This window comes from Aplysia californica, unplaced genomic scaffold (assembly GCF_000002075.1).
Source record: "Aplysia californica isolate F4 #8 unplaced genomic scaffold, AplCal3.0 scaffold00015, whole genome shotgun sequence".
NCBI lineage: Eukaryota > Metazoa > Mollusca > Gastropoda > Aplysiida > Aplysiidae > Aplysia > Aplysia californica.
The window spans coordinates 1653232-1667006 of record NW_004797285.1 but is presented as its reverse complement, the minus strand read 5'-3'; the positions used below and the strand labels follow the sequence as shown (position 1 = coordinate 1667006).

Genomic DNA, 13775 nt, shown 5'->3' with positions numbered 1-13775 from the left:
TGTCCAGCACTAGGTGAGGGAGTTGGGGATCCAAACTGTCCAGCACCAGGCGAGGGTGTTGGAGATCCAAAGGATCCCATGCTTGGGGATGGACTTGGAACATCTAAAAAAAAATTTTTTAAAACAGTAGATCATTGCAAACAATTGACTAAGAGTTGCAATAGTGCAACAATTATAAATTCAAAGTTCATACAATTCCCTCTACACCTGTTTTGCAGCTATTAATTAACACTGTTGGGAAGAAACCCATTTCAGCATTTTGTTGCATCATCTTTGTTTGCTATATCTTCATTTCTTTTCATCTCATTCATCATCATCATCCAGTGCCAGATCTGCGACAGACATCGGCGATCATGGTTCTCCATTCATTCCTTCGCTCGGATGCTCTCAAAAAAGCTATGTTTCCCTGATCTTTTCCTGTTACCCATTTGTTTAGGTTCCCTAAGTATGTCGTTCTGAGCCTTCCCCTGCCTCCCTTGCCCTCAATTTTGCCATTGAGAGCTAGATGTTCAAGACCCTTATGTCAATTTATGTGTCCCAAAAACTGCATTTGTCGTTTCCTGATTGTTTTTAACATTGAGCGTCCCACGTGGGCTTCATCAAGCACTACCCCATTTGATTTCTTTTCCTTCCACGATACTCTTAGCAGTCTCCTAAGAAACCACCTTTCTGTTGCTTCTATTTTATTTTCACTGTCTTTAGTGATTGTCCAGCATTCACAGCCATATTGAAGGGTTGACCAAACATAGCATTTCAGAACTTTCATTTAGGTGTTCATTGAAATGTTTCTATTTTTCAGGATTGGGCTCATTTTATTGAAACTAGCCTTAGCCTTTGTAATTCTGCGTCTTATTTCTGAGGAATATTTTGCATCAGATGTTATCATATATCCTAGAAATTTAAACTGTTGGACTTGTTTGATCTTTTCACCTTTGCTAATGAGATTACAACTAGGCTTTGCAGCTTTTTTGGATATTACCATGCATTCTGTTTTCTTTACATTCAACAATAATCCTTTACGTTCGCTTTCTGTTACAACAGTATCTAGAAGCAATTGAAGGTCCTTTTCTGAGCCTGCTATCAAAACTGTGTCATCTGCATACCTGATGTTATTAACCTTTTCTCCATTTATTTTGAGACCTGGACATTCTTCTATGTTTCTAAGGATTGTTTCACTGTACATGTTAAAGAGGTTTGGTGACATAACACATCCCTGCCTCACTCCTCACCTACCCTGCTTATATTCACTGTATTCTCCATTAATTCGTACAGCAGCGTTACCCCATAACACTAGTGCAAATCATTGGGCATTTATGTACGACAAACTTAGATTGCGGAGGAAGAAAAGGTCAGGCTTAGTGGTAGTGTTACATGTGAATAGTTCTTGAAATGATCATGTAGTAAGTTTTTTGTTTTTTTTTATTTCCTCCATATGCCCTAAAAAGCATAAAATCAAGAGAAAATATATGAAAATAACTTACTGTTACATTCACAGCGATATCGCACTCTGTAATCTAGACAATTTCTAAAATTGGAATTGCGACATATCAGGCCAGCCTGGAGAGTGCATGTGACTGCTTCTCCTGTAACGTCATAGGGGGTCCCACTTGTAGTGTAGCACTGGATATCAGTTATCTAAAAAAAAATAATAATAAATATGAAAACATCAGTTAGACCATGTTATCTTTGATTATATTGTTCTTATGCAACAATTCAAAACAAAGTCTTGTTTTTTTTAAAAATATATATGAATATCACAACCAAGTTCTCACACTAAATTTTTTTTGGGAGAGGATTATAAGCATATTTGCATGAAACATGGAGACATTCTCTAAAGACAAAGGAACTGGTCATTTCTTATGAAAGAAGAAGAAAACTATGTTCAAAGTAATCCCATTTTACATTTAGAGGTTCCTTATTAATTGCCAAAAATATAATTATTTCCTTTAAATAGAAAAACTTTCTGGGGAAACGTATACTTTTTTAGGCTGAATTACTTTGTTTAACTGCTACATGAAAAACATTTTTCTGATGTTGACACAAAGCTAGATTTCATAACTGATTTCTAAGAGTTAAACAGAGTGATAAAAATGTCATTTCAAGTCTCAGCTAGTCTTATTTCAAATACTTACCACCTGAAACAAGCAATTCAGTCTTTAAATGATCAAATAAAAGTTAACTGAAAAATGTATAATTTTCCTTTTAAAAAGTGGATGTAGTTGGTCCAGTTAACCATTTAAACAAAAAAACATGCAAACAGGAAGAAATTTGTCACAGCGAGCTATGTAAAATAAGTGGTAAAGAGAAAAGACAGAGTGGCACCCTGGAATAAAGAATAGTCAAACCTGTTCCTATATAATCTAGTCTTCAGTTCACCATAACTCTGTACAAGACAGAATCATTTCTATATGAAAGATAAAAGAACAATTTTTATATGTCAGCTTTAAAATTAGGTTATCATAAAAGATGGATATCCACTCAGTTTATTTGTTTGAATCAGATTATGTCAGTTTTAGTAACCACTGGGATAGGGAAACTCACCTGCCCACCAACGCAAGCTTTGTTCAGTTCATCAAGACTCATCAGTTCACGATCCCCATCTCCAGAGTCCGGAGTGTCTCTATTCACCCACTGTAGCCATTCGCTTTTCACACAAGGTCTGACAGGTTCAACAGTCACAGGAGTGGTTGACACACTGGGCACAGCTGTCATAAATTTTGTGAAAAAAAAATTCTTAGTCTTGACACATCCCATGCGATAAATAAGGAGTAAAACAAGACATTCTCTAAAGAAGTCGGTTTCATTTTTACAAAGAAGAATATATGTCACTTTTTGCTTTTTTCTGTAAAGAAAACGTAATGGTACAAAAATGAGCATGGCAGGCATCCAAAGACAACAGACGACAATCAAGGTATTAAAAGAGAAATCTTCCTTGCACTCTTCAAGATCTCCAACACAAGAATTGAAAACGCTGTTCGTATTTAACAAAACAGAAAATAGAAAAAGGAAGAAACAAAAGAAAAGAACAAACAGACAAGAACTTCTTAAGCCTTTAACATGATTAATCAATATTGTAATTTAATTTCAATTCTATTCAGTATCTTTTAACTTTATTCTTCTGGACAGGTATCTCTCTGATATTTCATTTAAAATAGTGACAAAGATATTTACCGTTACAGGCACAATGATACTTGACTTGCATTTCCACACAGACTTTGCCCATGTTACTGTCTGCATCACATATGAAACCATAGGCAACATCACATGTAGTGATCAGGTCAAGGGAATACCATTCTCGATTTGTTCCATCAGCAGTCACGCAAACTATGTCATCTACATGCCCATTGATGCAGAAGTTTCCCAATTCTTCTGGTTTCATGACCTCAAAGATTCCATCAGAGGGATCGTGGTCCCTGAAAACAGAGAGACATCTTTGACTTTAAAAGGTAGAGTGCATGTCACAAGAAACATAAACTCCTTTCAGCTGAGAAGGTTTATTATAGAAGTTCAGTTCAGGAAGAAGTCATAATTGTTACTAAATCAAAACTGGTTTGTCGGAGTTGTGCATTATGTCTTACTCAACGAAACATGGCTCCTTTTCATTGCAAAAAAGTGTCATTGTCAGTTTGTCAGCATAATGTCTCAGCATATTCCTACGTCTAGCTCAGATAGCACTTGAAAGAGGAAAATAGCCTCCTGTGAAGCCTATTTTGAAATGGAAATAGATGCCCATTATATTCAAAGGGTAAGTGCTAAGAGACAGAACTCTTGACTCCTCTTTACAATTTAGCTACAGAAATGTCACTGAAAGGGTTTGATTCAAGGTCACTGCATTTCAGTGGGGCGTCTTTTTAAAAGAGCACCATTAAAATTTTAAACCAAAGATCTTAGGATCAACCTAGCTCAATTTAGAAGCAAAACTAAATGACAAAACAAAATTCAGCTAATTTTTCTAATTTTCTCAGTCAGATTTTCCACACATTTACCAATAACACCTAAGTAACAGCCAATCAGGATTCTCACTTCCCAGTGGCACTCCCTTCAGGACCAACAATGAGAATGCTGACTATGAAGAAAGCATTTTTTAAAAACTATCAGACTTTTTCTGTATCTAATCCACCTTCTCCAAACTTTTGCTTAAAAGACATAAACACATTCTTGAGTTATTTGTGAGGTGCCTGTACAATAGAACTAATATCATGCCATTATGAGGGATGGGTGTATGTGTAAGCCACAGGACAGCTGGTCACTAAAGTGTTACGGTCTTAACAAATGGGTAACACACAATATATGTTAGCAAAATGCTGTTCATATTACCTAAACAAAAAACAAAAAGAAATATCAATGTCAACATTATATCCCCCTTGTCTTGTCTTCCTTTCATTTAGAGAACTTTCATAATTTGAACATAAATTGCACAAACAGCACAAGAAGCGAACATAGTAGAAATTCAAACTAAACCTGCTAATAGGCACACTCCAGCCCTCTGAGCAAGGAAGCGGTGGTTTTGTGGAACCAGGACTACCACTGGGTGGAGGAAGAGATGTAGATGATGAGGGGCTCAAGCAAACATCGCACAAAACTCTCACTTCATAGTCAGGACAGATGTGTCCAGGAATGTTTGTGCACATCACAAATGCACCTTGCAAGGAGCACTCTACCAAATCATCATTGGGATCATGGCTCCTTCGGCTTACTCTTTCTCGGCACTCAATTCTACAAGTAAAAAAAGAGAAGACAATGTATCAATGACAGATAAATACAATATACATACTTTTTGGCATAAAACAGTAGACACATTGAAAGTTGGTATGTGAAGATTTAGATTTGGATAGAGCCCAAAACAAAATATACAGGGATGTTAAAAAATATTTTCTGTTCCTTATGTAAAAACAAAAAGAAATAAAAAACAAACGCAATGACATTAGCTACAGATTTTTTATTGTTACATAGTTTACAAACACAACACTTGAAAAAGAAGAGTTGAAGAAAAAAGAAGACAAAAACAAATGACAGGGAACAGCAATTTGTGGTATCCATGAACAGGAATACAGTCAAAACAATGAATCACAAAGCATATTTGTAAATGGTACAAGCAAATTTCAGCTTTCTTTTACCACAAGAGCTAACATACCCAATAACTTCTTTCTCAGAGCAAGCCCCTGGCACGTTTGGATTCTGGAAAAACATATCAAGCTCTCCAGCACTAGGATCAGGAACACTATTGCTGACCCAAGGAGACCAGTACCGACATGCAGGACCTGAAATGTGTCAAAGACTGACCTGATAAGATTGTATAGGCAAAAAGGTTTCATGCAACAAATATTTGCCAGAGCTGCATACATAATAAGTCAAATGAACTAATCACGTCTTCTCAAGTATAGTATCCATCATTTCAAGCATAGTATCAAATGTGACATAGGTGACCTAGAGGTTAGGTTCTCAGGCTATCAACCATAAGGTTGAGGTTTGAATCCCGTCAAGGGCCCAATGTTAAGTCCTTGTGAAAAGCACTTAAGATGCAAAAAAAAGTCCCAACACAATGACAATAAATAAAGGAGAGCTAGAAGGAATGGAACTGTTTTAATAATGAGGGCATCAACAATCATCAATGTACCACAAAGAAGGCACCTCAAAATCTATAAATTACAGTATAATCCGCTTATATCGATATGCTTTGAAAAGTGGATTTGAAGTAAAGATATATAAAAATGTCGATAAATATAAATTCAAAGAGGAAAAAACAAGGAAAGGTCAGCGGTAAAAAGACAACACTACTTTTTTTAATAAGCTGGCTGCTTCCCTTGATTCACACAACTACACAGCGAAACTAACAAGAAGCAGAGGGGAGGGGGGTTAGAGTTATGGTACCGAAGACCGAGCAATGCGAGGCGCACACTACACACCAGCGCAAACTTTGTTGTAGCATCCTTGTAAGGCCTGTTTATGGCCGTTTGCTGGGGAAAATGGAAATGCGAGGCACTAACTAACTATGCACTGATCGTGGCACTTGCCAGCGACAGATTTAGAATGGGATGGGGAAGGGAGTGAGCGATCGGAAGTGGGGGTAGGGATGTGATTCCCAGCGCGCGAGACGCTCACGTCTGTGAGGCACTGCATTGTGTTGGAGACTACACATACTGTGTAGGCCCTACATGACCTACTTAAGTCTGGTGTGTCGATATAGGAAACTTGGCAGGTATGCGGACTTACTAAAGAACTATTGCGTTGACGTGGCTTTATCTCCCCATTTATTATGTTTGTGGGCTTCGTCAGATACCCAGGAGGCATGTCAATAAAGCAGAGTGGGCCGAAAAAAAAGTTGGCATAAGAGAAATTGTATAGTGAAGATAAAGAAGGAAAATTTCATAATTGGAAAATATGTTGATATGTCAAAATGTCAATACATCGGCTGTCCATAATACAATGTAAGGGGATTATACTGTATCTAACTGCATTACCCAATATACAATACTTCCTTAGCAAAATACAATACTCACCGCTAGAGGGAGTTGGGGATCCAAACTGTCCAGCACTAGGAGAGGGAGTTGGGGATCCAAACTGTCCAGCACTAGGTGAGGGAGTTGGGGATCCAAACTGTCCAGCACTAGGTGAGGGAGTTGGGGACCCAAACTGTCCAGCACTAGGTGAGGGAGTTGGAGATCCAAATTGTTGAACACTGGGTGTTGGTGTGAACGCATCTGAAAATATATTAACTGATATAAATCTAAGGTCACAAACATCATTGTATACAGTTGAATGAATTATAAATAAAGTACAACTTTAATTGTGATATAAGGCATTTATTTATGTCCAGAAATATAGAGGTAAATGCTCCTAAGCAGATGTTTGTGTATAAGGCAAATCAATTGAACAAGATTTTAAGAAAACTCTTGTTCAGTTCTTTTTGTTTGTACATCTAAAAAGCCTGTCTAAAGAGGGCTATTGCAAAATATGATTCCAACACACTTTCTTCAATGTTAGCTTAAAGTGAGTTTTTAAAAATAGGTGATTTACAGCATGCATCCAAAACAATACAAAATTAACCTATTTTCATCTATACTACACCTATGAAAAATGGTCCAACAGACCTGCGTGTACCTTTCGAGATGTCTGAACAACGGTCTTTGGAGGAAAAATCTATGAAATGTGGGGGCTGTCGCTGACCCCAAATGAGCATTAATGGTAAGTTAGGTCACAGTAAATCATATATTGCAGTGATCCTTTGTATGCACCCAAAGGGTGGTGTTTATACAGGGCCCAAAGAAAGAAGCTTTATAAATACTGGATCAAGATTTCTTTTTAAAATATTTTTGTTTAGTTGCTGGCCTACTGGTGTGCCATGCAACATTATGTGTGCATTGGCAAATTATTATTAGTGAACTTTATTTTTGTTACCTCGAACAGACGAAAATTACTCATTTATAAAAGTAAGCCAGCTGATGAGACTAATGTCACAGGAGTAATTCTAAATGGCACCTCTATCCTCCAAGGTTGTAAGTCATTATGAACGACAACTTTTTCCTTGCAAGTTGCAAAAGTCGTCATTGAAATTTGTTTTGTTTTATTAAAGCGATTAGCTCCCTTTTAGTGTAGCACAGTACACTGCAGTGTCAAAGCAATCGGACAATAAACCATTATCTGCTCACAGCAAGCATTCAAGGGATACAACGGGGAAAATTTGACTCGCTGATTTGAATCATGTGAACTTAAAAACATAACAATGAAAACTTTTTGTAGTCTAGTGAAAGATAGAAAGTAGATTAATAGGAAGTGAAAATAGAATGCGCCTGACAAAAACTTTTCTCAACTGAGCCAGCTATCAAGCAGCAATTCTCCCAAATAAGACAATTTTTATTTCATTCAAACATGTGGCCACATCTCCTCCTAAAAAAGAAATTGGAGGAAAAGAATTTTGCACCTTTTTGTGGTCAATATCTTGATTGGTCCAAAGCAACAACTAACTTTGTTTCAATATCTTCAATATAACTGGGTGTTAAACTGGGAAAAAAGTAACAGGACATGTTTGTCTTAGCAAGATTTTACAGTGCTCGCTACATCATACTGTTATGAGCGCCAAGGGGTGGACGTAAACAGAAAAGTCCAAATGAGGAACCAGGCTTACTCTATTCACCTCTCTAGCCTCAAAAGCACAAAGTCTGCTTCAACTATCAAGGTATCCCAGAAACAGCAGTTCAATGGAGAGTGACAAACATACAAAAGAAGTAAAGGCAAATGACGATAGTAAAGATGAGAAAAGAAAAAGCAGCAGTTTCCACATGTCGTTCCGGCACAGTATGAGCATGATATTGGTAAATCAGCCTATTTACAATTCTATTGTGCATGAGAACATGCTAATATCCCCTCTTTGGGAAAGGCCTAAAGACAACTTCAATCAGTAGCACTGCCCTGGTGGGGAGCAAGTGAAAGTGACAAAAAAGTCCACATGACTTCTTTACACTTTATAATTGATTCCACTAGTTTACATTCAGAACAAAAAAATATAAAGTAACCGTAGAAATTTTGCTTTTCAAACAGATAAAACGCAACACAAATGTTATTTTGGGTAAAATATTGGCACCGTTTTGAATTATCTGTTGCTATTGAAGACTTTGACACATCTATAATCATAAATAGGCCTACTATTGCGCTGTAATTTTTTTAGTGAAAATATCTTCCAGGACTGCTGGTTATCAATCAAGGGTATAAGATGGCCTTTCTAGTGATGTACGACACTTCCCTGTTTGCTGTGGACAACTGCTTGGTGTACTAGGTTACAAAAAGCATCAATTATGGAAGACAAAGGCAAATTTTTTTTATTCAGCCACTAGAATGTAAAATCATTTTTCAGTTGCAACGTTCCATAACAAAATGATGAAATATCAATGTAAAAATTATGTTCTATGAAATAAAACGCATATCAAAATTTATAAAAATAAGTGATTTTTCTGGTTTCACTAAAATCTCAATTCGAAAAGAAAAAAGCAGGTCTTCCCATGACACCACACAAACTACTTGTTTACAAATATAAAAACGATGTACCTGAACAGTTGCAAAGATATCGGATCTTGTAGTCTCTACATGGAACACCAGTAATGGGGTTATTAATGCAACGCAGTCCCCTTTCCACTGTGCAAGTCGCCTCTGCCAAAGAGACAGAGTCATCATTTGTATCAGAATCAACACACTGAATGTCTGTGATGTTTCCACCTGGGCAGAATCTCGTCAACTCATCTTTAGACATCTTCTCAAAATCACCAGAGCTGCCAATGGGGGAGACGTTATTTATCCAAGAGGACCACCTCGACACACACACAACTGAAGGTACTGATGACCAAGAGGACGGCCAGGTTGACGACACCGTTGGGATGCCTGTGGGACCAGTTGGTGGTTGAACAAATGGAACTGTCGGCCTCGGTGTGGAGAAGTCCGAGAAAAAGCAACCGATGTAATTCACCCTCAAGGCAGGTCCGCCAGCAGCCCACGTCTTTGGATTCACTCGCACGTAGCGGGCTACAGTCACCTGCAGACATTTTCATTCAATAGTCAAATATCACATTTTCAGTGCATTTTCCGCATGACCTACAAAAAATCATAACGCATACTTCCTTCTGATAGTCAAAAGCTTCACCTTTCATATCTGTATTTCCACACCTACTTTTTACATCTAATCAAACTTTTACAACTCCTGAAAAACTCAGCATGACTCCACTTCATCAGTAACAAATACAAACATAGACACCTCTAGACCCACAATATTCTCAAAACTCTCAATTTCTACAAAAACTTAGCAACACTCACTCTGGGGAAGTAGTTTCTGGCCACGGTATTCCTGTCAGTGTTGCCATAATAGGTAACCTCCTGCCCTTGATCATCCTTGATGGTTTCAAAGTTGATTCCATCATTGCTGGTGCTCACTATGAAGGTGTACACCCACTTCTCTGAAGACGGGCTTCCTTGAGTCAAGATACCTGACAAGTTCTGTGCTGTCTGGAAATCTACTTGATGCCATGGGTCTTTGTCGTTGTCACTGCAAAAGATTTCCATAATCATTGCTGTATTAGCACACCACTTTCATCAATACAAAATACACACACACACACACTCACTCACACACACACAGGTCTTGAAACAGACCGCAGCACGGCGGCAATTTGCCTTGGTGTCTTTGCAATCTGCCGTAATGCCCTTAAAATCAAAGGGTCAACTGCGGCAATTTTTGCAGTGCCCTTTTTTGTTTTAAAAAAATCTGACACCATGAAAACAAATCAATATATATCCTGTGCTGTCACTTGAGGGGAAAAAAAGAAAAGAAAGTTAAACAACCATCTTGTCGGGTTCGCCACCGTGACCGGTCAGTGAACCTGTGCGTTCACATCACAACTTAATCGCAAGATACGGCACGTGTGAGCACTGGTTTTAGGGGTCACCAAAGTTCATTCAAAATCTGAATGCCGCGAAGTATGGGACTCCTGAATGGGGGGAATTATTGATTTTTATTTTCTATGAAAACACCCTGTCAGACTTGTCTGAAATCTCATCAAAGCTTCAGTCAGACACTGCTCAGCTTGACCATTGTCTCCATTTTGCCATGGCCATGGCAAACACACTCACATCAATGATAACCAAACCTCAGCAGAGTCTGAACATAAGGAACTAACAGTAAGCCAGTCTTTTTCTATATTGTGGGTGCCAATATATTTTCAATATTCTGATCTAGTCATATGCTGATTGTTTAGGTCTTTTTTATAACATACTTTAAAACATTTATTTTCAAAACTTGTTTTCACCTATCATAGTCATAACCTAATACTGGTCAACTGCTTGACAGCAGTTTTTAATTATTCATTCTTTTTTTCCATTTAAGTTCAAAAGTTGTTTTCACTCCTCATTTTTTCTTTTTCATACAAGTTAAAAATTTGTTTTCATTTACCATGATTTGTTTTTATTCTATCACTACACTGCCTGTAAACCACTCTGTTCGAATCTCATTAATGATTAATGGCTTTTCTAATTGGTCATATTATTTACTGTTTTCTATCGTGCCCTATTGTCCACAGTCATATTCATTCATATTAATCCAATCAATAAGAGCTATTCATAAAGGCATTTAAAAGTCAGATGTAATCGTGATCATTATTTGATTTAAAACTGTGATTTTTTGTGCTTTGTTTTGATATGATTTTATTATGATTTACTTCGTTTTCATTCATGATTTTACAAATTTTCCGATAACTTTATACTTTCGTAGAGAGCAAGAATAAATTGCATTGTTATTTATATAAACGTTGTGATGCATGATCCAGTATTGCCAACTTTAATCAACAAAATGATCACCTATAATTTTTGCCTTGGTGACACACAGGCACACAGACACACACACACACAGACACACACACACACACACACACACACACACACACACACACACACACACACACACACACATAAACAAAGAAAAGTTTTCATAACAAACATATTGACTGGTTGTTCCTGAAATGTAGCCTTCAAACAAAGCTTTAGAAATTTACAAATTAAACTTAAAGACTGCATACTTTTTCATTATTCTACTTACTTCTTTCTCATACAAAGGCAACTAATGAGATGGAAACAACTAGTACTGAAGAAAAGAGACTCACTCTGGTTGCCAAGAGTAGACTGGATTTTGCATACGTCCATCACTGGGCAGAGTTCCTGTGCCTTGATCGCTAGATGCTGTCAGCAGCCTATTTGGCATCAAGCTAACCACATCCACGTTCATGGGCACGTTGCAAATAACATCTGGAAAAGGACACATGCTGTTACTTCACCGTGATTTCTTAGATTCTCTTCAGCCATTTTCACTCACTTTCGTTCACACTGACAAACAGCACTTACTTTTGCAGTTTATATATCAGCTCATGTTTCTCAGAATGCAGCAACAGACATGAAACAAATGCCCAATCCACACACACATTAGAAAACAATACTTTCAGTCTAGGAGCCCCTCCTATCAAAATGTAGTACCAGCAATTTCTTTAATGCTTTTGCTATCTTGTGGTCAACATACCCTGAGCCCCTCTATTTTCTTACAGCAGTGTATCACGGATGTTGCATAACTGAACCCATTGTACATAAGATAATTTTCACTATCACAATACGAAATCATTCCACTTACTAGGCACCAGTGTAAACGGTGTAGGGGGAGCCACTGTAGGGGAGGTGGGTATCGATGACCAGGAGGACGGCCAGGTTGGTGACACTGTTGGGATGCCTGTGGGACCAGTTGGTGGTTGAACAAATGGCACTGTCGGCCTCGGTGTGGAGAAGTCCGAGAAAAAGCAACCGATGTAATTCACCCTCAAGGCAGGTCCGCCTGCAGCCCATGTCTTTGGATTCACTCGCACGTAGCGGGCTACAGTCACCTGCAGACACATTCATTCAATGGTCAAATACCACATTGTCAATCCTCCCTCTGCAACATCTTCATCTTAATCTTATCATCCTTGAAGTATGGCATCTATCATACACGATGCCATTCTGCTTAGTTCTTCTGTTGGCCCATTAAGCTTTTCTTGTAGCGTAGTGTCAATGGAGTTGGTCACATACATTCTGCAGCACTTTAAGAGAAATCTCAGGATATACTTCCTTCTAAATGTTGGGAGCTTTTTGGCGAAAATTGTTTGTTTTTTTCACCAAAATATTTCTGATACCTTGATACACAATGTGTATAAATATTAATTTCAGATTCAAAATACAAATGCTCAAAAACGCACTTTTAAGTTTTGCATGAACCTCGCCATCCTGCACAAAGCAACAAGTGCTCCGTTAAACCTCTTTAACCCAATATAGTGAGGCTTCATCAGAGGCGGGTCAGTGAAACTTCCTATTTTCTTAGACAAGGTCACTTTTTAAAATCGATTTCACTTGATATGTAGAGGGACAAAGAAATTTTCACTCACGCTAAACAAATAATACCTCACTAGCAGGCCATCAGGACATCATAAAATGACCCAGAGCGTGTTAAACGTGTGCATTTAAAGACAACCCAAAGGTAGCCAGGTTAGTCCAGGGAAAAAGCTATGTCTGATCTGTTCTAACCTCATTAACATCTTACAAGCTTCAAAGGGGCAGGGCTTAAAACAGAGAAGCTCCCTACACAAAAAATTTTTGTTGCTAAATCAGATTGTGTAATAATGTGCTCAGGTAAAACACATACTTCATTGCAAGATTTTGTCTAAGACCCATAACAATACATTGACAAAATTTTTAAGTGTTAACATTAACAACGTTAAACAGTTTTTTTGTTTCACCTGTAAAATTTTGAAATGCAAGTAAACAAGGTTCCAGCACAGCATCGACAATAACTAAATAGTCTTTCTGAAAACAAATACAAACATAAAAAACTACTGGACACAAAATATTCTCAACCCTCTCACTTTCTCCACAACTTAGCAACACTTACTCTGGGGAAGTAGTTTCTGGCCACAGTATTCCTGTCAGCGTTGCCATAATAGGTAACCTCCTGCCCTTGATCATCCTTGATGGTTTCAAAGTTGATTCCATCATTGCTGGTGCTCACTGTGAAGGTGTACACCCACTTCTCTGAAGATGGACTTCCTTGAGTCAAGATACCTGACAAGTTCTGTGCTGTCTGGAAATCTACTTGATGCCATGGGTTTTTGTCATTGTCACTGCAAAACATTATCATATTTAATGTTATATCAGCACACTACTTTCATTCATACAAAACAAAACACACACACACACACACACACACACACACACACACACAC

General features: G+C 37.8%; 1 protein-coding gene across 1 annotated transcript in view; it reads right to left on the bottom strand.

The window, feature by feature from the left end:
• Positions 1 to 13775, bottom strand: part of LOC101853663 (mucin-5AC) — a 69361-nt gene that overhangs the window by 2648 nt on the left and 52938 nt on the right. The window contains exons 24-35 of the mRNA XM_013085355.2: positions 13445 to 13673; positions 12158 to 12404; positions 11640 to 11781; positions 9802 to 10030; positions 9043 to 9523; positions 6501 to 6701; positions 5135 to 5261; positions 4462 to 4716; positions 3172 to 3413; positions 2542 to 2705; positions 1482 to 1635; positions 11 to 103 (exon numbers count right to left, since the gene is read on the bottom strand). Coding sequence (XP_012940809.2) covers positions 11 to 103; positions 1482 to 1635; positions 2542 to 2705; positions 3172 to 3413; positions 4462 to 4716; positions 5135 to 5261; positions 6501 to 6701; positions 9043 to 9523; positions 9802 to 10030; positions 11640 to 11781; positions 12158 to 12404; positions 13445 to 13673 — 2564 coding nt within the window. The remainder of the gene's footprint in view (positions 1 to 10; positions 104 to 1481; positions 1636 to 2541; positions 2706 to 3171; positions 3414 to 4461; positions 4717 to 5134; positions 5262 to 6500; positions 6702 to 9042; positions 9524 to 9801; positions 10031 to 11639; positions 11782 to 12157; positions 12405 to 13444; positions 13674 to 13775) is intronic.